The sequence below is a fragment of the Frankliniella occidentalis genome, unplaced genomic scaffold (genome assembly GCF_000697945.3).
Source record: "Frankliniella occidentalis isolate FOCC.00 unplaced genomic scaffold, Focc_3.1 Scaffold6, whole genome shotgun sequence".
Classification (NCBI taxonomy): domain Eukaryota; kingdom Metazoa; phylum Arthropoda; class Insecta; order Thysanoptera; family Thripidae; genus Frankliniella; species Frankliniella occidentalis.
Genome location: NW_026267136.1, coordinates 651,451 through 676,815, shown reverse-complemented (window position 1 = coordinate 676,815; position 25,365 = coordinate 651,451). Strand labels below are relative to the sequence as shown.

The 25,365-nt window shown below is 43.9% G+C and overlaps 5 protein-coding genes across 6 annotated transcripts; 1 reads left to right on the top strand and 4 right to left on the bottom strand.

Moving 5' to 3' along the window:
- Positions 1–442: 442 nt before the first annotated feature.
- Positions 443–3,756, bottom strand: LOC113201716 (kelch-like protein diablo). Its single transcript, XM_026415586.2, has 10 exons — positions 3,524–3,756; positions 2,975–3,213; positions 2,695–2,879; positions 2,444–2,607; positions 2,207–2,365; positions 1,903–2,113; positions 1,618–1,801; positions 1,356–1,499; positions 863–1,205; positions 443–782 (listed from the first exon to the last, which is right to left on the bottom strand). The coding sequence occupies exons 1-10, from the start codon at positions 3,614–3,616 to the stop codon at positions 591–593; spliced, it is 1,914 nt and encodes a 637-aa protein (XP_026271371.1). The 5' UTR covers positions 3,617–3,756; the 3' UTR covers positions 443–590.
- Positions 3,757–4,088: 332 nt separating this feature from the next.
- LOC113201731 (WD repeat-containing protein 74) lies at positions 4,089–6,596 on the bottom strand. The gene is made up of 8 exons (XM_026415613.2): positions 6,453–6,596; positions 5,851–6,112; positions 5,564–5,768; positions 5,392–5,493; positions 5,209–5,306; positions 4,931–5,129; positions 4,664–4,843; positions 4,089–4,582 (listed from the first exon to the last, which is right to left on the bottom strand). The coding sequence occupies exons 1-8, from the start codon at positions 6,508–6,510 to the stop codon at positions 4,172–4,174; spliced, it is 1,515 nt and encodes a 504-aa protein (XP_026271398.1). The 5' UTR covers positions 6,511–6,596; the 3' UTR covers positions 4,089–4,171.
- A 279-nt stretch (positions 6,597–6,875) lies between these two features.
- On the bottom strand, positions 6,876–19,193 carry LOC113201733 (uncharacterized). 2 transcript variants are annotated; one of them, XM_026415614.2, is made up of 22 exons: positions 18,723–19,193; positions 17,266–18,320; positions 17,037–17,195; positions 16,811–16,953; positions 16,519–16,733; positions 16,309–16,415; positions 16,124–16,225; positions 15,860–16,048; positions 15,524–15,774; positions 14,846–15,243; positions 14,470–14,695; positions 14,309–14,383; positions 13,954–14,228; positions 13,398–13,872; positions 13,002–13,235; positions 12,662–12,918; positions 12,471–12,576; positions 12,138–12,380; positions 10,328–12,026; positions 10,111–10,240; positions 9,498–10,011; positions 6,876–9,147 (listed from the first exon to the last, which is right to left on the bottom strand). In XM_026415614.2, exons 1-22 carry the CDS (start codon positions 18,939–18,941, stop codon positions 8,963–8,965), a joined length of 7,257 nt encoding a protein of 2,418 aa, XP_026271399.1. In that variant the 5' UTR covers positions 18,942–19,193; the 3' UTR covers positions 6,876–8,962. The 2 variants fall into 2 exon arrangements, with proteins under 2 accessions (XP_026271399.1, XP_026271400.1); XM_026415615.2 differs by having other exon boundaries at positions 16,534–16,733.
- Positions 19,194–19,200: 7 nt separating this feature from the next.
- Positions 19,201–21,086, top strand: LOC113201735 (uncharacterized). Its single transcript, XM_026415619.2, has 6 exons — positions 19,201–19,766; positions 19,871–20,045; positions 20,120–20,231; positions 20,365–20,483; positions 20,589–20,686; positions 20,762–21,086. Exons 1-6 carry the CDS (start codon positions 19,641–19,643, stop codon positions 21,077–21,079), a joined length of 948 nt encoding a protein of 315 aa, XP_026271404.1. The 5' UTR covers positions 19,201–19,640; the 3' UTR covers positions 21,080–21,086.
- A 39-nt stretch (positions 21,087–21,125) lies between these two features.
- On the bottom strand, positions 21,126–23,088 carry LOC113201736 (uncharacterized). The gene is made up of 6 exons (XM_026415621.2): positions 22,785–23,088; positions 22,076–22,342; positions 21,786–21,990; positions 21,558–21,715; positions 21,378–21,483; positions 21,126–21,308 (listed from the first exon to the last, which is right to left on the bottom strand). The coding sequence occupies exons 2-6, from the start codon at positions 22,331–22,333 to the stop codon at positions 21,223–21,225; spliced, it is 813 nt and encodes a 270-aa protein (XP_026271406.1). The 5' UTR covers positions 22,334–22,342; positions 22,785–23,088; the 3' UTR covers positions 21,126–21,222.
- Between the last annotated feature and the right edge of the window lie 2,277 nt (positions 23,089–25,365).

Below are 25,365 nucleotides of genomic sequence, written 5' to 3'. Positions count from 1 at the left end.
AAAAACATACAACATTTGCTGCACGGATATCATACCGATTAAGAAGCAAATTATGTGCATGTTAAAGCCCAAGACAAAACTATAGTTTATGTACAACTAATATTAGGGAATCAATTAACTTGGTCAGTCATGGAATCAATTGGAGAAAAAAATAACAAGTGCTCAAAGAACTTTAACATGATGAATAAGAATTGAATTCCTGGTTGCCAAGGTAAAACAATGATCAACTGTAGCGATTTTAATGCCCAAGCAACCAAATATGAACATTTTCTAGACTAAAATAATGTGGATAGATAGACAGATGGATCATTAATCATTAATAGTCAATGTCAATACCCATTAACTGAGACAACTTCTAAATCTCTCTTCATATGAGTATTTTTACCAAACTCCTAAGAAGTCTTTTAGTGTCTTTGAACACATACTCATCTATGAGGACATTGCTTCCCAAAATTTGTGCCCTCATTGAGTGTGCTTGGATTCTGTGCTCACATTTTTTTGTCAGGAAAATGAACTACAGAAAGTCCCATATATTCCCCAGGCGACCCATACGACTCAAATGGAAGCGTATGGGGTGGGGAAGGCGTTAGTCACCAGTAATTATTCTCTGTCTGAGGAGTCTGCATTACACCAACACCACCACCAAGCCTGCGGTAGTTCATTGCACCACAGAGACGCCACTGGTTTTGATCAGGATCATAGACTTCGATGGTTTTTAGGTAGGCAGTTCCATCAAACCCTCCCACAGCATAAAGTTGTCCATTGACAACAGCCAAACCCACCTATAAAACATAAGTAAAGATGAAAAAAATGTTGATTGTAAAACAAATCTGCAGTTACAAAGTAGATCTACAGGCCTTACCCCACTTCGACGTGATGTCATAGCCACAATTGGGCTCCATGAATTACTATGAGGGTTATATCTCTCAGCACTGGAAAGCTCCATGCAATCATCACGTCCTCCAACTGCATAGATTAGATTATTAAACACAGCACATCCCAAATGCTTGCGTCTGGTTGACATGGGAGCAACAGGACACCACTTATTGGCTCTGGGATCGTAACGTTCCACAGTATTCAGAGGACACTGTCCATCTGAACCACCAATAGCATATAAGAATCCACCCAAGACAGCAACAGCAACACCTAGTCTCCTTGTTGTCATTGGAGCAACTTTGTACCACTTGTTTTCCTTGGGGTCATATCTGCAAAGCAAATAAATCAAATTAAGAAAAAACTTTATCTTTATTTACTCTAGCCCTTATACAAATTAAATTTAATTGAAAAGTTTTATAGGCCTCACAAACTAGATTACAAGTTTAATGATTCCCTTCGGATCTATATACAGGTCTTACCTTTCTACATGATTCAAACATTGAACACCATCTTGTCCACCAACTGCATAAAGGAAGCCATCCAGAACAGCAACTCCAACGCTAGTACGGCACGAAGTTGTAGGGGCAACATCGCAGGACCACTGGTTAGTTTGGGGATCATACCTAACAAAAAATAAGGGGGGTTAGAATAAAATCTAAAAATAGAATGGTCTGTCAAAACCATACGGTAGTTTGGGATCAAACACAAAGTTCAACAGTTATGTATGTAAGAATTATGTACCTTTCAATGCTATTTAAATAGGATTGGCCATCATGTCCTCCAACAGCATAAAGAAGATCATTTAATACAGCCACCCCAACTCCACAGCGGCGCTTGCTCATAGGTGCAACCATTTTCCAATCCATGGTTTGTGGATCAAACCGTTCTACAGATGCAATTGCATCGCCACTGCACCAACCTCCAACTGATGGGAGGCAATGAATAAGAATTATAACAAATACAAAAATTTACATTAAAAAAAGTTTACCAATTTTGGCTAAAGACTGAAAATTTAGAGAAGTTTACCTGCAAATAGAACTTCTCCCCTCCTCATCGGTTTTCTGGGCCTGGTGCGAGGTCCTTGCATCAGTGGTCTTTCTTGTGGGAGTAGGAGATAATTTTTTGCTTCATCTACCAAGTCTCTACATGCTTCATCACTGCGAACTAAGAGCTCTGATCCAACAGTTCCAACTAAGAATTTGGGACCAAGCAGGGGAAGACGGACGTGTTGAAGAGCCTGGAATATGACCAAGCGGCTTACATTCCCAGAACACACTGTGCCAACTTAAATAAACCAGAAAACAACAGGGCAAGAAATCACACTACAAACCTGAGCAAGGTGCTGCCTTCTCTCTGATACATTATACTTAACCCAATTCATGACTGCACTAAAAACGTGTTCTTCAGAGCGCACATTTAATTCATCACTCGAGATGATATCAACTAACTGCCCAACAGGTAAGAGAAGAAACTCTTCACTTTCCATTACCTAGATATTGATAAATTCATAAAGGGTCAGTCATGGTAACATTTTCAAAAGCAACAAACATCGGAAACTATGAGTAACCTCTTGGAAGTTGTGTTGAGTGAACTTGTCAGCTATGCGAAGCAGTTCTCGACAGGCATGAGTGTCAGCAAAAGCTCGAATGCCCAAACAGTTTGAGGGATCTAATTGGCGTTTCAGAAATTCACAGCAGATATCTTGAATCTCAGCAAGTTGCAGTAAACAGGCTATTACAGAGGAAAAGAGGAGTAAGAATCCAACAAAATACAAGACAGGAGATAAAACGTGGAAAACTACAAGAATTCTTCTTTTACCAGCAGGAAGAAGAGTTTGCACATTTCCTTCTTCCACAACAATGTTTGATGAATAGCAAAAGTCAATGAGCAATTCCATAGCCAACTCATCAATGTCTCTAATGGTGACTTCTGTTTGCCTCGATTCAGCTAACTCTCCCGTAAACATGGCTCTGAAGTATGGACTACATGCTGACAATATCACCCTTCAAAAAAACAACACAAAAGTTATGAAAGAAACAAATCAAATCAACAACTGACCTGAAAAAAAAAAAAGAAAACTTTAAAAGGTTTCTGTTACCGATGGGCGAAGATCTTACGACTTCCAACATTCAAGACAACATCACACAGCTCTCTATGCCGCCTCAAAACACTGAGTTCATTGAGTGTGCATCGAGCATGTTTGTCTGAAGTGTGAGCCAGACGAGCTGGTGATGGGGGACGATCCCCTAACTCTAAATCATTCATCCTTCTGTTGATAGCGCCCAACGAGTGCAAACGCAATCGAGGGGACGCTGGAAAACCCCACGCAGAGTCAATCTAAAAAAAAGCAGAGAAAGCTCAATATTGAAACAAAAGACCTTCATAGAATGGCAGAGTTTCCAAACATAGGGAAGAAAAAAAATAACAAAATAGAAACCTTAAGATAGCCCTAAAGATCTCAATCAGGATGACAGAAAAGCATCAATAGGCAAACCAACTAGCAGGGTAGAATACAAAATGGAAACACTAAGAATTACACAAACATCTGCTTTAAATGTGAACCGGGACGTGAGGCTTTCCAGATTTGATTAGGAAAACCGATAAGAAAAAGGGAGTAAACAACATTGTGATCTACAAGAAAACTTACTTTGCTATCGATGAAGTCGCTGGAAAATGTATCTATAACGCATGGGAAGGGCCTGCACGCGAAATAGTCGGACTCATCAGAGCGATCCGACATTTAACAAATGATTCTCACTTAAATTCTGCCAATTTTGGCAAGAGCCACTTGCATTATAACAACATCCTAACCCACAACACGCAGAAGCAGTAGCCATATAGACCTTGCATAAACAGCAGAGAAACAGGAAAATAAAGTTTCAGGACGGGAAACGTCAGGCAGCGATTGTCAGCTAAGTCTAATCTCCATTATGACAAATTCATAGATGCTGAAAGTCACTCGGTTAGCGCGGGTCATTCGAACCTACGAGAGTCCATATTTAAACTGGCTACTGGCTCAAAAACTATTCCTGAGCACATTTTAAGTCCCTACCTGTGGCTCCTAAACCCATCTGTACGCGCAGCATTTGCTAATCGTGAATACTTACGTCGTACCCTGCTAGAAACGCGGCCGCTGGCAAGAAAACAATCTATGCGACACAGCGGGGTGCGAGGGGAGGGCTCACTTTCAGCGTCTATGAAACCACAATTCCTTTTCCTTTTTAGAGAATACTTTATTACAATTATTAAAAATACAGAATTTCATCTTTCAATTACAGAAAATATACAGTGAGTTTTATCTTCTATTTTTATTGTCATTATTAGATTTAATAACTGTAGTAATGGTGTCATCTTTGTAGTCACCCCCTTCACTTTCTTCCTCTTCCACATCATCAAATTCATCACTGTCTCCCTCTGCCTCATCAGGTTCTGAATCTTCTTCCTCGGTTGCTTGTGAAACTGCTGGTGCTGGATTTGCTACTGTTTCAGATACAATCATTAAATCATCATCAGAGTCTTCATCAATTTTGACACTATTTTTCTTCATTGTGCTCTTCATTGGGCTACTATTTTCCTGAGATAGTTTTGGGGTGGCAAAGGGATTCACAATTAAATTTGTCTTTTTCTTCTTCAAAGGTGTACATGAAGTTTGTTTGGTTGCTAATTTTTTATTCTTGATTGATTTTGTTTTACCTCCATCTACCACCTGAAAATATAGGAAAAAGGATGAAATAGAGCACTAACAACATTGATTAAAGGCATCCATGATTATAATCTAGATACATACAACTTCCATAGAGTTAAAAATGTCATCAAACTGTTGAGCTTCTTCATGGTCACTCTGACCATCACTCAAGAGATCATCTGAGGCCCTTTTGTTGCCCTTTCTCTCTTTTTCAGACTTGGTTGGCTGCAGAGAGAAGTCTGATCTCATCAAAACACAGCTAGCACGGGAAACAATGTATTCCTGAAAAATGAAATTTAATCAGTTATATATATACTAACTAACATCAAGCCTGGCAGTAGATTAGAAGTATAGATAGCCTAAATGTACCTTAAGGAGGAGTTTCTTGGTGGTTAAATGATGAATACGTAAAAAGCGATCCAAGCCAACACTGACTATGTAGGGTTCAGTAGGATGACACACAATATCACGAACAGCCCCTGTGAATCCTTTATAATTTTGGGTTGTCCGACCCATGCGCATATCAACAGCTACAATATCCCCTTTGGTCAGACCACACAATACAGTGCTGAAAGTGGAAAATTCGTACATGTATATTTGGTAAGGAGAACTCTAGAGATACTTTTAAAATTTTAGAGAATACACACTGGTCTTGACTTGAGGCAGCAATACAATTTACAGCTTTTTCTGGCATATCAACTTTTATAACAGGTCTCCTCTGTGCTTTAGGATCATACAAGCGAACCTAAAATAAATAATATACATAGATATGCCAAAAAATTAAAATTTTCAGACCATACAGATAAATAAATATTAGAGGGCCAACTTACATAACCATATCTACTGCCCACAGCTACTTTATCAGATGAAGGCAGAAAAACGTGGTCTGTTACCCATACTTTAACTCGAAGTTGAAGAAAATCATTTGGAACCTGTAACGTCATGGAAATGTTGACAGTATTGTTATCGGAATAAAATATACAGTTCAGAATAGGAACTTACATTTTTAGCTTCAAATGATAATTTTCCAGTGTTAAGATCCCACAGCTTGAGTTCATTTTCTAAGCCTCCAGTTCCAATTGTACTGGGATTTGAAATTGAGTGTCGCATCTTTGAAATAGGCCCATTGGCAAATATATTTATGCAATCCTCTTCATTGTATCTTAAGACACGTACATGGCCTGATTCTGCAGCGGTCACCAAAACCCTGAAGTAGAATGTTGTAGACAGCTGTACTCTCTTAAATTGATTAACTTCTCATTTCAGTAGCAGCCAGAAAGGAACCTTACCCATCGAAGCGTGTTAGGCCACATATAGCTCCATTACTAACACCTACACCACTTTTGTCATAGAGTTTGGCGTCAGTGCTGAACGTAAATGCTTTGCCTTTTGTGTCATAAGTTTTAACAACTTGATTTGAGAGTCCAATAAGGATATCTTCTTCGTCACCATTACTCCATGCCAAAGCAGTCAAGTCAGATTCCTTGGACAAGTGTTTCAGGCTCTGAATACTTTTACTTATTAAAGGTTGCCCATCGGTTGCTTTAACACCTGAAAATATGATAAAATGATAAAGTTAAGATATCAACCCTTAACTTTGAAAGATGAGTACATAAACCTCCAGAATATAACTGTGTACGAGGAGCTTCAATAGCGTGCGAAATATGTGAAACACGTGTGTGTAAAATACGAGATTACGCTGATATCTTGATTAAAATGCTTAAACGTTAAGGAGTACTGATATAAAGACGAGATCTTAACCTCAGAAACACACGTGGATGATCGCTTGCTAGCAGTACAATTGTATTGAGGGACAGTAGAAGCCGTTGACAAAGAAACAAACTGGAGCCTTTTCTAAAAAGAACAAAAACCTTCTGGCTTGACGAAATACCTTTGAAAATGCCATATTTAGCACCAATAAAAAGGTTGAAATCGTCTTTGAACGACATGACGGGTTGTTGGGGTTAAGATGTCGTGTGTTGTTGTAGTTGTTGTTATGTTCGCGTTCGATGTAAGTATGAAAAATTTGAGGTGGGGATGGGGATAATAGATGACAAGTGAACGGCACTCCCGCTAAGTTTAAACGACAATCTGTGAATTTTGAATCGAAACGTTTAATTCTTAATACTGTTACGTTATTGCTTTTACTTTCAATTTAGAACCAGAAACAGAAACTAAAATCAATTTAGAACCAGAACCAGAAACTAAAAAAAATCATGGCATATAGAATGCAGCTGAAGAAGTTTGAAATTTGGCTGTAGATGGTGAGAGGTGTGTGTTCAGAAAAAACAGATATGGAAAGTAGAACATTGCATTATGTTGAATTCATTCATTCATTTTATCTACAGTCTAGCAGTAATTTACAACACCACAGTCAACGTTTGTCCCTCGAGTTCAATATTTACAAACACTTAAAATACTAAAATGAGACACTAGCAAGGACACCAACAGTAGGTATCATAATTGCATCATTAATTTAGATCTCTTTGAGGAAGTATTTGTCACTAGACGAATTATCATGATTTGAAATGGTCATTGAAAAATATTTAAATAGTTTGAGTAATATTTCTTAAATTGATGGGAGTTATTAAATTACATAATATTTAAACTGTACAATACAAATTAACACAACAAACCATAGGTAGATCTAAAATTTAACTCATACAAATACAACAATATTTGACTGAACATATTTGGCGGAGAGCAGCATTTTGCTAAGTAACACATTTTTTTGTGTTTTACTTTGACTATTAGAAATGCTGCAGACCAAACTAGATTATTTTTAAAATCCAGCATCAAGAAGACTTTCTTTTTGTCTGGATATAGGTGGAACTTAAGCTCCAGAATCATAAGCATTCTTGCTTACCATAGATATCACACATTATTACACAAGAGGACTTTTCAGCACAAGCGCGAGGTTTAATCAGCCACCTTGCCACCTAGATCAAGAAATCTACACTCCTTAAGATGTACAAAAGAAAATTCACAGAAATGTACAAAGTTCATGAAACATGTCACCTAGATAATATTGAAAGATAAGGCAGGGACCCACAGCAATTGGCACTCATGGTCATGCAAATCCTAGATACAAATAAAATAGATAGAAAGTGGACATTCCCCTAATAGGTATTTTAAAGTATGACACTGATAAAGAGTAAACCAAGAATGAACAAAGGGAACTTTATGGACAACTTCTCTCATGGTACATGCTAATGGTAGGAGGAAAGACTAAAGCAGTAAAAGATTTAATGAAAACAGTAAGTCACAAACATAAATAATATGTTTTAAGTCAACACACTGGGGTGAATGAAAAAAAAGAAGATAATGTATTCAAAACATGCACATTTACAGTTCCCCTCACAAAAAGAGGGAGACACTCTGATAGATTTATAGTTAGAGAGAAAGAGATTACAATCAATCTCTATTTGTAGTACAGGTTGTATTCTCCGACATAATACTGTTTCCTTAAATCAAATTAAACATACCTTAAGAGTACATTCAAAAATGAAAAAAAGTAACATACTAGAGAATGGTAATTTCCCATCTATTAGCAATGAACTGGGAAAGAGCAATAAGGTATATAAAATCAACTGCTCTAGAAAAGACCCAGGTCTAGGTTGTTCCTAGAATCAAGATTGACCATTTTACCAGGGTGAATTTAATGACAAATGGAGAACACAAGATGGTGCTGAAGTTACAGAATGATCATGGGTGTAGGTATCCTTAATAGGTAGTAAGGTATCATTGGGTATAACTTTTAGAAAATCTGAGTTTCATCAAGCATGTAGAGAAAACTTTAAAAAATATTAACACATGATCAACCAATCATTTTAGCAAAATATTAACACAAAAATGGCCTTCACCTATAACAAAATAAATATGCAAAAGGAACTTAAATGTAATTGTTTGTAAAATTCCTTACTTTATACTGCAAGCATCACAGATTAACAGGCAGTCAGACGAATAAGAGATAAACAAACCACAAAATCTATCTGCAGCTGTGTGCGTTGCAATCTTGAGATGTACTCATAAGAGTAATTGATTAAAAGAAACAAAAAAAAAATATATATTAGAAAACTCCAAAATACAGTTCCCAGATAGTCAGATTTTGTAAGATAAAACTGTAGAATGTAAAACAAATTTCAATCAAAACAGCACACATTGACAATATTCAACTTATGTGAAGGAGGAACAGACAATATGGAGGAAAAAAATAAGATAAGAAAAGCCATCAATACAACAGGTACTGTGATGACAATGGACAACAAGGTAACTGTTGCACAGAGACGTGCATGGCAGTCAAAAGGGCTACAACACCCAAAATCATGAAGGCTGAAGATTTCAGTCCAATTACCCAAGCCAAATACAAATAAGTATCTTCCTATGGCATTTTATGAGAATTCAGGTACAACTTACAGCAGAAGATTTCTTCTTAAGAACAATATCTTCAATATTCAAATGAACTTTTTCTTTTCGTTTTGGAGGAACTGATTGAAGGCAGAACCTTTTAAAAGCTTCAAGTTCTCTCTCATCGTCGTCAATGTCTCCATCATCCAAATCAATGTCTTTAGGAGCAAATACATTATCTGGAAAATAGTAATTATGATATGGTGAGCAAAGGTCATGTGGGCAGTGTGATCTATATCAAAAGAGGTGTACGAGTCTACTGAAATTAGGAGGTCCTTACAAAAGTTAATTGTGAGGATTTTTCAACACTCAAAGTTATTGGGGCATAACTACAAATATTACAAGGTTAACTTTTATGTATTTTATTATTGTAATTTGTAAAGGAATGACATTATCAAAACCTACTTCATAAAAATTTATTCAATGTCTGCTAAGATTCATGGAATAGGATGGGGCATTATTGACAATTGTGCAACAACATGACCTAAACAAAAAACAGGTGGCAAAGAACGTCATCAATATTACTTACCTAAAAGTTGCCAGTCGTCGTTGTTTTTCAATTTGCTCTTTTTCCCTTCAATGGCTGCAGCATAATTCTGTGGGATAACATGCTTGGCAGGTGCTGTCATCTGCTGAGGTGATGGGTTGAATAGGTGCCCAGGATGCTCAAAGTGATGACCCGGCGACTCGTAGTGCCGTGGAGTGTGCGCGTGCGTCTCCATGTGGCGTCCTGAGTCAAAATGCTGACGAGATGCAGTATCATAATGATGTACAGTTGCCGCTTCAAAGTGGCGGTGCGAAGATCCCTCAAAGTGAGACGGTTGTGGTGCTTCAAAAGGCCGACCCTCGAAGTGACGAGGTGGCGGATCATAGTGCAGTCTAGGAGGCTTGGAAACCTCAAATGTTTGAGGGGTATGGACTGGATGGTTTGGTTTAGAGACATGAGCAGAGTGAGTGATATGTGAAGTGGCAGGAGGGTTAAAGTGCTGAGCACGGTGGCTGGCAGAGCTCAACTCGGGCACATAACCATTCATTCCATTAGCCTGAAAGCAGAGAAAGGAACCTTGCATGATGAGCACATTCTCAATGGTCAGGACAATACAGAAATAGTAAACAAATAAATATTTTGGATGAAGTATTACCTGCTGGGCAATCTTAGCATTTGCAAATCTAGGAGGTAGAGTGTTGTTCTCTTTGTTGCGGTTCTGGTGCAGAGGAGGACCACTGCTCGGAGCAGGTTTGCGACCTGCTGGTTCATCAGGGCCAATATACCTGTAAGATAAAGAAGACACATAGGAAAATTTTCAAAATAATTGTGGACACAAAATCATATTATGAGCAATCCAAGCTGGTGCATACCTTTGTGGAGTTGGATGAATGGCGGGATTACGGATAGTAACCATATTCCCATTCATCTTGATGATTGCTGCCTGAGGTGGGGGTGCAGGAGTAGCCATAAGAGGAGGTGGCTGCCCAGCTGGAGTAATGCTCACAGAATTCATTCCATACATAAATGGTGAGAGCTGTGAAGGCTGTTGAACTCTTGCAGCAGATTCTGAGGCCTGAGCCTGGGCCTGGGCCTGAGCCTGAGCCTGGGCCTTTCTATTCTTGTTATTTTTCTTTTTTCTTGTTACAACTTGTTCAGGTTCCTCTTCACGTCTGGCAATATCTTGTTTAAGTTTGCCAGTGTCTACAACTATTACATTGGAATTGGGGTCTTGGCCACCACCAGAATTGTAGTTTCCTGGAGGTCTGCTCCCAGAAAGAGGAGCAGCAATTATTGTAGTTGGGGGAGGATTAGGTACAACAGTTTTGGTAACTTGAGGTTTGGACACAGGAGGCTTTCTCTGGGCAACTTGACTTGGGTCGACTTTGGTAATAGTTATTCCAGGGGGCAGTTTCAAATTCTCTAAACTGAAGTCCTGTGCAGGTTCAGGCGAGGGCTGTCTTGGTGGTGGCAAAATAGGCTTTCCATTTAAAGTGAGTGTGGTGGAAAAGCGTTGTTCCAGACCACCAAGAGACGACTGTGATGCACCTGCTGTGGCAGGCTGTATTGTTACACTAGGCCGAGAAGCAGCTAGGGCTTGAGTCGTCCACTCTAGGCTGCCAACGGGTGGCATGTAAGAACCAAGGGTAAGAGGATTTGGAATAATACTTGTTGTTATTCTTCCTCCTCGCTTTGAAGTTGCAGTTTGTTGCTGCTTCAAAGAAGGTTGCTTCAGTTTTTGCTTTAGATTTTGCTGCTGCTGTTGCTGCTGTTGAGTAAGAAGCTGTGGTTTTTGTTGTGTCTGTTTTTGCTGTTTCTTCTCCACCTCTTTCAACTTTTGCTGTTGTTTATCTTGCTGTTTCTGTTGCTGCTGTTTTAATTTTTGATTTTCTTTCTGCTTCTTTTTCTGTTCTTTCAGTTCAAGCTGTCTCTGTTTCTCTCTCTCTTCCTCCTCCTTTTGCCTCTGCCGTCTTTGTTCCTCCTCCAGTAATTGCTGTACTTTGCGGGCCTTTTTCCTTTCTTTCTTTGTCATTTGGACTGGAACCATAAACTCCTCATCTGAGTCTGGTGCAGAATTTACTTTGCTTCCTTTACCATTTGACTTGTTGTTCTGTTCAGAGCCTGTTTGACTTTTATTGTTTGTCTTCTGATTCTTTTTTGAGTTAGTTTGAGGTATAGGCTGAGGTTGTATTTTCTGTGACTTTTCCTTCTTTGAATTTTTTTTGTTACCTTTTAGTAGTTGTTGTTGAAGCCTCTCTTGCTCTTCTCTCCTACGCCTCTCTTCTTCTTGCCGCAGTCTTTCTTCCTCTTCACGGCGGCGCTCCTCTTCAGCCAGCCTCTCCTCTTCTTGTTTGCGCTGAAGCCTGCGTAACTTTTTCCGCTGTGTTTTAGTGAGCTGTGACATGTCTATTTCCTCTTCATCCTCATCTGCAACAAATTCAGGCTCATCGTCTTCCTCTTCAACTCCTTCTTCAACTTGGATTTGCTGTTGTTGCTGCTGTCGCAGGAGCCTTCTTTCAAGCTTCCTTTGTTTTTTGGTCTTTGGTTCCGAGCTTACTTGATCATGACAAACTGTAAAATGAAAATGAAATCTCAATGCAATTTGTGCCGCAACAATAAATCTCTAAGAGAGTGATATTAAAGAAATATTTGTATATGATTACTGATAACTGATTAACTTACCCACTTCATTTTGACCATTTACTAGGGTAAATAATACTTTATCTTTATCTGGAGTTGCCCCTTTCAGAGTAATGGTAACAGTGGGTTCACTACTATTGGGCTCCATAACACGACGAATTGTGACCATCTGAGGCTGATCTGAGGTTCCCATCTTTTTGGCAACTTCCCCAACTTGACTTTTAATACGATCACGAATGCTTTGAGCAGTGGCACTTGGTATGGTCGAAATAACCTCTTCTGTTTCTAAAAAAGAAGACATTGATAAAATTGAAAGGTTGAACTGGAGGGTAGATGACATATCAAATGCACAATAGTAAATCTTTAAAAACTTACGTTTACTGGATCCCTTCTTCCCCTTTCCTTTTGCATCCGAATCTTTGAGCATTGTGATGGTGACATCTGGAGTTTGAGCAATTTCTTCTTCTCTTTGTTGTTCAAGCTGCAAATAAGATTGATTCAATCAGTTCAATGTGTTTAAAATATTAAAAAAGCGTTATGTTGGATATAAAAATCTGATCACTTACTTTCTTTTGTTTTTGTCTAGCCTTTTTAGCAGCTTTCTTGGAGTCTGCTTTTTGCTGAGAGCCTGAACCACCTTCAATAAAATCTAATAGTTCATCTATTGGTCTAGGGTCTTCCTTCTTTGGAGGCTCTTCCTTGGGGGGTGCTGCAACTGGTGCTGAAGCTGGTGCTGAAGCTGGTGTTGCATTAACAACCTTCTTCTGAGCCACAGGTACAGTCTGTGTGGCCTGGGTAGTACCCCGGGTAGGTGCTTGGTTCCCTAAAACATAAAAGAAGTTAATGTATACACTCCATTAATACATAATAAAATATATTGTGATTAATTTTCCCTTTATTTCTAACCTTTTCCTGCACTTGCAGGAGCTGCTGTTAATCTTTGGTTGCTTGAGGTAACTGAGGATTTGGCACTGCTAACAGGCTGTATCTTAGCCTTATTCATCCCTGCTTCAGCTAATTTTGCTGCAGCAACATGAGATGGTCGTACAGTTTGAGTTTGGGTCACACTGTGGACGCCGGTTGTAACAGCTGTCTTCCCTACAGTCGAGGTAAAGGCAGAACCTGTCTGGGAGGATCCACCTGCAGGAAAGTATAAGGTACATTTACGTTGTGGCAACAAGAAAAGCACATCTGGTAAAGAGAGAAGGGCACATCTTTCTCATGGTGCTGTGTCGCGCGGGAGTCGATACACGTTTCCTCTTTCGGAAATAACCCAAGGAGTTGATTATTGAATCCACTTACTCGTCGCGTTGAATGCCATCGCCCTGGCCGCGGCCGCGCCCGACGAGATCACGCCTGCGGGTGCGCTTGTGGGTGCGCCGGGTGCACACACTCGCGTTGTATGAACGGCGCTCGGTGTAGAGCTGAGCGTGGCGCCGCTCGGGACGGCAGTCTTCACCACCAGCGACGCCCCTGGGCCCGCAGAAGGGGCCGGGGCGCCAACGCCAGACGGCCTGGCAGTACCCGCCGTCCCAACCGAAACCTTGGGAAGGGATGACTTGGCGGCCGCTGAAGACGCTGGGGCGGTGGCAGGTCGGGGCACAGCCGCTGTCTGGGTCCTCTGGCCTGCAGCTGCAGCTGCTGACTTAGCAGCCGCCCCCGCCGCAGACACCCTGCCTCCGGCTACCTGCTGCTTGCTGGCTCGGCTCTTGTTCAGTTTGGAACGCAGCCGTTGGCGGTTTTCATGGAAGCGGTGGCTGGTCGGGGCCGCAGGAGGCTGGAGGATGACATAAAGAAGATGTAAAGAGAATTCAAAGCCACTCCAAAAATTACGGTTCATAGGCACAGTTCTACTTACCGCCCCATGACCAAACATCTCACAGAAACAACAATCACAATTTTTAGGGTCCCTATGGCTAGGGGAATGGGTGTGTTGTTTGTGTTTGGCAGATGAACATGTATGGCCTAGCTTTGGCTTAGCTTGTGCGGAGGCTGGTGCAGGCGGTGCCGCTGCTGCACCAGTTATGGAGGCTGGTGGAGGATTCACCACGGCACGGGGTGACTCACGAGCTGCTGATGCAGCTGCGCGAGCCATTTCTGCTTTCTTACGTTCTAAAGCTTCTTCCAGTAAACCTGTTAAAGTTGAACTATTGTAATAAAATTCACAATTTCAAATGGTGTAACTAAAGTGCCATAAATGCATTTTAACAAACCTTGGATAGTTGGTCCGCTGGGTGCATTTTTATTGGCGGGTGGTGTTGTGGGTGGAGTGCAAGGCACAGATGATGCTGTTAAAAAAAAATTAAATGCATTACAGCTCAGATTTCTATCTTTCATACTTCCAAGCAGCTGTAGAAATACATTCATCACTTACACAGTCTCTTTTCTTTTGGGGGCATTGGTTTTCCTTGAAGGGAGGGAATGTGTGATGGAGGAGCTGCCCCAGCTTTTGTCAACACAAATATTGGCTCCTGCCCATTAGCAGTAAGAGCTCCAATTTTAGTTGATGATGAAACAGGACTAAAGGGGGCTTTGTTACCTGTCCTAGACATGATATTTTTTACTGGTTCATTTAATTTTGGAGCTGCTCCTATTTTCACCTGCAAGCAAATTTTTTAAATATAAGTTGCTGAATTAAAAGTAACAATCAATAGAACCCTGGCTTAAAAATTCTCAATTTAACTTTAGCATATGGAAAACACACATCTAGGTAACCATAATTAAAGGCAAAGTTAGAATAGAATATCAACCTCTCCAGAAAATTCCGATGGGGGAATCACAAAATCTGCTGGTGGATCGGGGAAATCGTCTGTATCAGGAACATTCACACCTGGTCCAGCAGTAAAACGTGCTCGAGGCTGAGGTTGTGGCTGTACCAGAAGTTGACGTTCACACCCAAGAGGGGTGAAGGGTTTTACATTGTTCCCAGCAAATTCTAATTTGGTAACTCCATTAATATTTAAGAGATCTGATGAAATCAATTTGTTGGAAGTATTTTCTTTAATACACTTAATATTTGCTTGATCTTTATTGTCAGTATAACTATGGCATTGGTTAGGGGTAGTTGAGGGAGGTTGACTATGCCCAAAATGTGGATGCGGAGCATCTCCACTAAAATGATGGGGGTAAACACCTGGTCCATCTCCATCTGAAAAATGAAATATTTGTGAGTTAAATTCCAATGCTGATACGTTGGAATAAAAATAATAGTAGCACTGTGGGTTTAACTGATACTACAGAACATCTTTACATGAGATAGTGAGAGCTTTGACACATGACTTAAATACTTTTGGGGTGATAGAGCATTTTTGAAAGTTCCACATATTAATAAAAGCTTGGACCGATCCCACATTTGTGTCTGTAAACCTTGCATGTAATATAGGTGCAACACATACTAATTAACTTAAATTGAGTAAACTGGGACTTACGGCCTCCTTGCTGGTCTGAAAGTTCAGGAGCCGGACAATGATTTGGTGCAGTCTCTGTTTCTTCCCTACAGTAGCATCCAAAAGGGCAAGGTTTAGGACCAGTTCGAAGTGGTGGAGGATGGAGTTCTGCTGGAACATAGTATGACGGGCCATAGGTTGATCTTAATATCCCATAACCATGTCTATCTTCACTACCAATGATTGCTGGTTCATCACCAGCTCCATCAGACGCCATTCTTTCAAGTGTTGGACTAGAAGAAAAATGAAGAAGATTATGAGCATTTATATTAAACAACTCAGTAAACTTGGCTCAAATTATCTGTATCACATCTCTACCTCAGCTCCGCTAAACGAGCTTGATGAGCACGGCAAGAAAATAGGTGAGATAGGCAGCATTCATCACAAGGACATGGTTGAATAATGTTGCATGAGGGGCAAACTACAACTTCTATGTACTCTTCTGAGTCGGAGCCAGTTTCAACAACAGCCAATGCAGCAGGACCGTGGCGGTTAATTAGCTCAATTCTGAAAAATAAAATGAGGGTATTTAACTTGAAAGACTCCTAAAAACAAGAAAATAATTAATAAGAAACCACTCACCCCTCAACTGAGGCTTTTTGAACACGTTGCCTCTGAGCTTTAAACACCTCCCAGTCCCTCAATAACATTTGCTGTTTAGCTCTAATTTTAGCCTGGTTTGTGCTAAAATTAAAAATTGAATAAGATTAGAAGAGAGGTAAATGCGGTATGACTAGTCAAGATAGTTTAGAAATTATTGTACTTACTTGTACTTCTGTAATAACTCAAAGGACTCTCTCCACATTGCTTGAATAATGCTCATTTCATCATCAAAAGCCATGTAAAACCGAATCATACCTTGAAACTCTTGGCCCTACAAAGAAACGCCCCCCCCAAAAAAAAGGAAAAAAAGAGGATAAGAATTTGTTCCAATAATATTACTAAGGGACAATACAATAACAGCCTTAGAAATATACCTTATCTGACCATACCTTATCCGTAACCAAGGCAATCATTTCAGGCAATTTTTGAGAAATAACTGCATCATTATAGACAACTTGGAAATAAATGGCCTTATTCAATAACTCCCATGTCAAATTAAACCGAGATAGATGTTTAGATTCTAAGTCCTCAAGTATAGGTGCAACTCTTTTAGCAGCAGCAGACACTTTGTCATAACAATAAAACAGTCCTAGAGGTTGAGGAAAAGGTTTGCATTGTGAACCAAAGGTTTTAAAGAAATAACAAAAGTAGAGCAGTAAAATTTACCTTCAAAGAAGTCTGTCGCCACTAATGAGTCTTGGTGGTGGTCTTCTGATATATCCTTGAGCCTTACTTTGACTGCCGTAGCAACTTCATGTACTTGTGCCTGCAGCCTATGGTAAAGCTGATGGGGATCAGATTGGGTCAACCTTGAGAAGAAAATCAAATCATGTAAGTTGAGTTCCCTAAAAGCATTTAAGTTAGATTGATTGATGACTACTTTATCACAAACCTCCTTGCTATGGCAATCATGTGTTCATCTTGGGAAGCATCAACAATTGGCATGCAGTCATCAGGGGCAGTTTGCATTATTATGCGATAGACCTCTCTGACAAAATGACGCAACTCCATCCAGGCAGCCTGAAGCTTCCGTTGCTCACCTAAAGTAATCCTGAAGAAAGGTCAAAGTTAACATCATTAAAGCCACAAAATTATTGAAAAGCACATGCCTAATCACTCACCTCTTTGACTCGCACGATTCACAAGTGCAAGACTCTTTTTGACGCTGCAAAGCTTCCTTCCGCATCAGTTCCTTAATATCTTCCTCATTTAATGATGTATGATCCTCTTCATTAGGCACACCTTCATCACCTTTCACAGGACTCGAAGTTGTTTCTTCTCCTTGATAACCATCCAAAGGTATACTTTCTGAAACTGTCCCATCATCTTGTGGTATTGTTTCATCCTGTATCCGGGCATTATAAACAGTCTCTGATGTGACTCTCTGAATTATCTTGTTATCATTACCATCACAAATTTCCAGTCTGCTATTGTCTAGCTTAAGGTTGGTCATAGCCTCAGATAACATAATTGTTTGATCAACGTGAGTTGAATTGTTAGACCTAGGCACTGCACATTCCTTAGCTTTAATCAGTTTTCTTCTTCTCATACTATCACAGATTCTTCCTCCACTCTTATTCTTTGTTCTCAGTGCAGAGTCATCTGAACTATCAGAATAAGAAAAAACACAATCACTATTAATTTTTATCTCTTCGCTTCGTTTAGTTTGCATTTCATCAACGCCAAGAGACTCAGACTTTTTAGGTGATTGAACTTCATTGTCTCCAAAATCATCCTCATCATCGGCATCCATGCCACCTTCTTCATCTTCATCATCATCGTCTTCATCATCTTCATCTTCATCATCATAATCTTCATATTCATCATCGTCGTCATCATCTTCAAAACCATCTTCATCATCTGCATCAGCTACACCTTCCATATCTGACTCTGACTCTTCAACATCATAAACTCCAGCATCATCACTGTTACTTCTCAGATCCTTAGTCTTCTGGTTGAGATCTGTTTCTTCAGTAACAATTTTAACAGGCAAAACAGATGGTTCCTTAGAATTTTGAATTGAATTTTCACAAGGTACATCACAGGATAGTGTCAATGGTGTTTCAGTTATTATCTCTGCGTCTGGCGTACATGCATGTTGGTCCTCTTTGGCTTGGTTTCTTTCATTTTCATCTACTTCATGGTCGGGTATTGTGATATCTCTAGTAATCAAATCCTAGAAATGAAAATAAAACGGGTAAGTGGGGGATAATTTTGTAAAAATATTCGCAAATGTTTCAACAGCAACAAAAGAAAAGTGACCAATTTGGAAAAGATTAAATAGCAGTAACACTTCAATTTTTCCAGTGGTAGCAAAGTTGAGGATTAAAAGAGAAAACTAAGGAACATAGTTATGCTACAGAATTTAAAGGAAATGAAAGGATGACAGTTCATGGGTTTGAGAGAAAAAGGGTTCTGTTGGCTTAAAGCCAGCTGACACAAGGAGAAAACTCTGAAACAATGTGTCAAGCGTAGAAACCTGAAGTATACTGTCAGTTTTAAGCATAAAAACAAACAAATGCAGACTGATACCAGGGGAAGGGAGTTTCTGTGGAGGAAACAACATTGTTTTTCTAACCTGCTTCTCGGCCCCGGGGTCTAAATTAGGTACTAGAGCGGTAATGTTTTCATCTGTCGGTGATTCATCATCCGCTTCTGCTCCCTCTGCCTCAGCACGCTCCGTATTTTCTTCATTATGGTCAGAAAGTTGGTCCTCTCTCCCTTCTTTCCCAAGAACATCACCCATGGTTGGTTCACAGTCGGTCTTTCCAGACAATAGGGACCGCGCACAACTCATTATCCTACATATATACCGTTCCAAGTTTTCCCTACCCTCGGTGATAAAGCTTTAAAACAATCACATGGAATTCTTTTTAAATTTCTACAAGATCGTAATGTGTTGAGGCGAGTCGCTTGGCCAACATCGGACACCAACACCAATATGGCCGACGTTTTCATCCGGGGATACGTTTCGGCCTTTCGACCAAGGCGGTGCGACCTTTAAACGTCTCCTAGTTCTTAGGGCTTATGCAATAAGTGGAAAAGATAGAAGGGACGTAGTTTGACTGCCCAGAAAGTTTCGAACGACTTTGCTTCAGTTCAATGTGGAATCTCTTTCGACTGACAAAAATCTAAATGCGAAAATGCACACACCTTTACTCACGGAGCTGCCAACTGTGAAGACACTACGGCAAAATGGTCGCTCGCATCGCCGAAACTTCCAAGAACAGTGGAACTTTGTGCTGACATCCATTTTCTCTCACAGCTTTCTCTACTTTACGACCCTTCACCCACCTGCATCCATTCATTATAACATCCAACTACATTCGCAGTTTGATTTTAAAAATCATAGACATTTGGATGGTGGCAGCGGCACTTGCCGTAAATTTTAAACGGCTTCGGTTCAGTTGATCCAAGGTTGATCGAGAAATCCTTGAGAGAAATCAAATAGATGTTGACCCACAAGTGCACCTCGACTCGCGTATAAGCCAAGCAAATGGAAAGGGCTTTAGGATATCGGAGACGAGAAATAGAGTGCGAGCTACTGCAGCTCGAGGCCGACGTTTGGAAGGATCTGAACATGGAGCAACAGATCCTTGTGGAGGCAGAGGAACACAAACTGGTTAGCAGAACTATTGGTGTAGACATCATACTTTACTTACGCAAATGCAGGTAAGTCTAAGATGAATTATCTAGCTGTGATGGCACTTTGGCTCCGGTTTTCAGGAGCAGCTCACTGAGGCCGTCATAAAGGCGCGTTCGGCGTTCCATCAGAAAGTGTTCGAATCTGTTAACCGAGTGGAGTCGCCGCGACCCTCACTCCGGACTGAGACAAAGAGCACGGCGGGCAAGTCTCAGCAGACTGAACGAATGACTATCGAAGGCGAGATAATAAGCGGAGGTCAGCCCCCCGAAACAATCATGTTGAAGAATGCTCATCTGGTCACTTTTATCCTTCTTTTTCGTGGTTTGCAGAGGAATTGGATGCGCTGAGGAAGGAAGTGACTCTTCTTGAGGAAGCAGCCCGTTTGCTGGACCAACACAAACGCCTGGCAGACGAACCCCTTGAGGGAGATGCTTTCAAACGGTATTGAGTCAGCCAGTTATGGTCTTAAAAGTCGCCGACGTGGCCTGTGGCCTGGTTCTCTCATACCTCGTACCACGGTGCCCCCTCCTTCATATATCCTTTCCTGATTCCTGATGTACGCATGTTTTTTCAGGCTGCAAGCAGCTCTTAGCGTCGAGGAAGACCGCAGTGTGGAGCTGCAGAGGCAGATAAGTGAGCTAGAGGATGCGGTGCAGGAAGCGCAGAGGGAGCGGGACCAAAGATCACGAGTGGGTGGGTACCTCGAAAATGGCGCTCCTATGAGTTACCGCATTCTAGTGTCGGTGTTAGGTTGACTGATTCTTGTTTAACCTGAAATCAAAACTTGTGACTGGATAGAAGGCGACATGCCTTTGCCATTCAGCTGGATTGAAGACCCGTGGGACCAAGAGCCCGAGGAGGCTGCCAGTGCTGTGGCCAGGAAGGAGGTACAGCAGGTACGTATATCTAGGCCCAGCGCGTACTGCTACATATGATCAGATCCCCACACTCACACTTCCAAAATTTTCCAGCCGAATGACGACCCGGACAGATCGCACTCTGCGACGCACTCACAGAAGGGCGGGACACGCCTCGTGCCGCTCAGCGGCACCCTACACGCTCCTGTGGGTGCTCAAGGTCCCCGTCGAGATTGCAAGGTACCTCCTAGAGCACCTGCCCAAGCAGCGCCCCAGGCCCGGTCGCAGGGCGCCATTGCGTCAGGGTTGGGAGCGCGTTCCACCGAGGCCGGGGAAGAAGAGACCAGGGCGAACCAAGGTCCAGACGCACATTCAACTCCTGCGCAGGTGCGATTCGTACCAAAGAAGGCTTTTTTGTTCAAAAAGCAGTAATGCTCGAATAAACTCAATGTAACACAGTAATGAAATGAGACAGGAATCGCTTAAATTATATTTATTTTGGACAACTGATGTGATAACATTTAAACAGAGCGAATCAGTTTTAAAGGTAATTTCCAAATCGTAGCACCTGATCATCATGGAACGGCGCGGAACACCTGCACGCCGAGGGGGTGGCACATGTCCTCGGGGACGACTTGTCCCACCGGGGTGGACACATCACCTGCGAGCCGAAGAAAGCCTAGGTGATCTGCTGAAGCATCATGGCAAGCATTTCCCGATCCAAACTCACCCTGGGGACAGGTGCTGAGCCCTACCAACAGCGGCATGTCGGCGATGAACTCGATGTAGTCCCCCTTGCGCGCCGGACTGGGCTTGCAGAAGTACTGGTGGGTGTCCTGCGCTCGGAGGGTACGGTATGAGACGGCGGTCGACAGGACAGACAGATGAGAGTGCATCCGCTGACACATACCTTTGTAAAGCCAGTGCACATAAAGATGTTCCAAACGTCGTGCACGTCCGTCTCGTCCAGCCCCGCCTCCTCCGCCGCCTTGGTCAGGTACGAGTGGCAGGACCCCCACCTGTCCTCGCCCGTGATGAGCTTGTAGGTGTAGTCGTCACACCGAGTGCCTGGGACACGATTCGTTGTAAGAAACTGTGGGCCGCCCACCACACCACGGCCAGGGTCACGGTGGCTCACCGATGACGTCGTGCACGCTGGCGCCGTCCTCGTCGATGCCGTACTTGATGGAGTCGGCCACGACGGTGGCCATAGGCCGCAGGTAGGGCAGCACGCTCCACAGCCGGTCGTACACCGAGAGGTGCGCCGAGTGCAGCTGCCGCGTCTTGCCCGAGTAAAAGCGCTCCGCGGGGTTGTCCAGGTTCCAGAAGTTCATGTCGCCGACCTGTCGGAAGAGGAGACTCTTCCAATCCGCCCATTCAAACGACGCGGAGTTTGAACCCACCCTGTCAGGTTTGCCTGCTCCCTACCTGCGACCCTTCGACGACAGTGATCCGGCATAGGTCGCCTGGCTGCATGGTCCAGGTCTTGGCCGACCGCTTGGGCACCGCAAAGTCCTGGACAGCATCCCCGGTCAGCGCCGCGTGCCTCTTCCGGTCGTACTCGGCCCGGTCGACCTGCGCGGCGGCCGGCTTGTCGTAGCAGACGATCGGCGGGTGACTCTCGAAGGACCTCTTCTTGTCCCCGCGCCCGCACCAGCCCGTTCCGGGAGAGACCACTCGGCTCATGTCGGGGGTCTAGAGGATGAGACGAGGTCTGAGTGCTGGGGCGCCGCAGCTCTTACTGATAGACTGACACGGCGCTTGCTTCGCGACTCGCGTAACCGAGACAGCGAGATAAAGCGAGTCAGGGCCAGATCTGGTCTGCACATGCCCAGAAACTGGTTCTGGCATCCCCAGATATGAGCGTTGTGCAACCGCTACATGAGGCAGTCGGAAACAGAAGCCCACAATCTGGTCTAGTCAGAGCGAATAATGAAAAGCTTTGCGCAAGAAGCTTCTCTAGTCATCTTGGTCGCGCTAAAACAAGCGACTGGGTACCAGTTGGCTGACTCACACCGCACACTTTCGTAGTCATACTGTACCGCATGCACGCATGTAACAGGAAGCGTTACTTGCGCCGGATCTGGCTTGATCACTTCCGGTACGACTGTGCTCAGAGGGCAGGGGAAGGGCTTACTTGTTCTCCGCTGGGGCCGCGGCTGCGTGCAAGGGATGTGTAGAGGGGCCAAGCGGGCCGAACTGTTCACTTCACTCCTGGTTCACTCCCACTAGAGCCCCTCAATCGCCTGCTCCAGCCCAAGGTGAGCGGGGCGGGGCCAACGTGCGCCAGACGGACTACTACAAGGCGCGGCTAGGCGCGGCGAGGCGGGAGAGAGCGGCACCTCAGACAGCGCAGCAGCACGAAGTGCTGCCTAGCAGGCGCGGCGCTTGAGCGCCTCTCACTATCTTGTATGTAGTTAAATGTTGTGTCGCACGAAGGCAAGCTGTGTGTGTACCAACTAGCACCTACCCATATGGCGCTTTACGGCAACGAGCGAGTAGGTTACTAATAACGAATCCACTAGCCTCGGTACAATATTTCGCCTAACGGAGGAAGAAGAATAGTGGGTAGAAACGCCGAGAGCTTCCCGCCTCTACGTCACGCCGGCAGTGGGGGTACAGGCTCGACCAATGAGGAACAGGAACCGTTATATTCTACCCGCTATTCTTCCGATTCTTCCTCCGTTAGCCAAAATACATTGTGTATGTGTTTTCCCTTATTTTTTTTCGGGGAGGGGGGGGCGTCCACGTTTTACGTCGTGTTGAGCACACGTAGCGACGCCGTAAACAAGGACGACGCTCCATTTCAGCGTACAGTCGACGGCGAAGGGGTAAGTCAGTAAACAAGGGAGTATAAATACATCTCATAGCTAGGCCTACGGCCGGTGCCGCTTGGAGCGCATTCTCATACATGGAAGGTGCGGGCAGGACACGCAAGCTCGAGACAGAAACTAAAACTGTAATGTTTGCGGGGGATGCGAGAATATAAAACTCTCACCTCTTGGGAGAGGAGTGAGCGTACCACGAGTATCAGTATGGCAGGTGGCTGATTCACCCCGCCCCGCCCGTACTTCCGAAGCTATAGACCGCACCGCATGCACGCGTGCAGGCGCGTTGCCTTCTCTCTCGGGGGCCGTAAGAGGCCATGGCACGGCCAAGCCCACCGTGAGGTACAGTAGAACTACGAATCTGGACGGGGAGGATCATCCACCTGATCCATGTCTGCTGACTGCAGACTACCGCCACAGGCCTTGGCAGGGACACTTGTGCCCGCCCTTTTCGTTTAACAATCATTAAAGAATTGCTGGGGAGGGATGAGTAGTATAATGGCCCGATTTCCACGGGGCTTGTAGCCGTGGTTCCAGACCGTGCCCCGGTAGAGCTGGTCTTCGAGCTCACGTGCTCATCGCCATGGCGAGCGAATGGAGCGATGCTTTATTCCCTGGTCTGGTCAGAGACTGCAAGTCCCGAAATAGACCTAATACACAAACATTGGTCCAACGGCTAAATGGGAGGGAGCGCAGAGCTTGTCTAATTCAAAGCAATTCAGCAGGGAGGGTGGGGTGGGCCCGCCACGAGGACAGCTCAGCAGGTGGAGCAGGGGGCCAAATGAGCCCCGGCGGCGAGGCAGGCGCGGGCCGGTCAAGGGTGAGCGCAGGACACAGGAATTGGAAAATTGGGCCGCAATCATCCGAAATTATCCGCCAAGTGCGACTCCGCCTCGCATTGGTAGTACTGCGGGCGGGAGTGGGGGACGCGCGCTCCTTGCACGCCGGGCCAATCTTCTTCACAACAAAGTCAAAGTCACCCCTCAGGGATGTGCGCCGCACCGCGCCGCGCCGCGGCCGCGGCGGCACTACGGCGGGGGCCGCCGCCGGCCGGCGGGAGCGCACTACTGGCGGTTTGTTATTGTGGCGAACCTTATCGCGGGACGGATTTATAAACGATCAAACACCTCCCCCCCTCTGTTATCTGCATCCACCACGCATCGCTAAACGTGACTGCAATCTCGCGACCGTGAGCAGCGCTGCATGGCTGGCAGGGGACGAATATCTGCAGCACATGACCCGACAATTGGGCATCCGAGCAAGCGGAATCATTTCGCGATGAGGCTCCCGCTGATGAGCGATCGATTTATGTAGGCTGCTGCTGCGACAGTGGTTGTCGAGGCGTCCTCCTGGAGCTGCGCGGACAGGCTGCCGGCATGTCACCTACCAGCATCCTGCACGGGACGCGCTCGCCTCATCATCCTACCAGCATCCTACCTCCTGCTTGTCGCGTTAGGGAAGCGCTCTCTCCTCCTAATCTCCATCTCTCTTCGTAACAATCGTAACTCGGCCGGCTCCCGCCATGCTCCGACCGTGTAGTACTTATATTTTCTTATAGGGGGGTTCTTTAATGCGCCGCAAGTGACGAGAGTCATGGCTGACCCTCTGTCTGGGCGTGTAAATAGAGGCAGTCTTTAGGGGACTGTCTAAAAGCTTAATTTCTCTCGGATCGGCAGCGGGCGCGGTGTGTCGGGGTCGCTGTGACGCAGTGTGTGTGAGTATCTCCTATTTGCCACCCCGCAGGGTGACCTGTACGCAGCAGGGCCCAGGCCCAGGGGCGGGACGAGCGGTGCTGGGCGGCGGGCAAGGGTGGGGCGGGGAGCGCGCCTCTCAGCCCGCGGGGCGTCGCAGGCGGGCGGGCTGTGCTGCGCCGTGCCCCCGCCAGTGGCC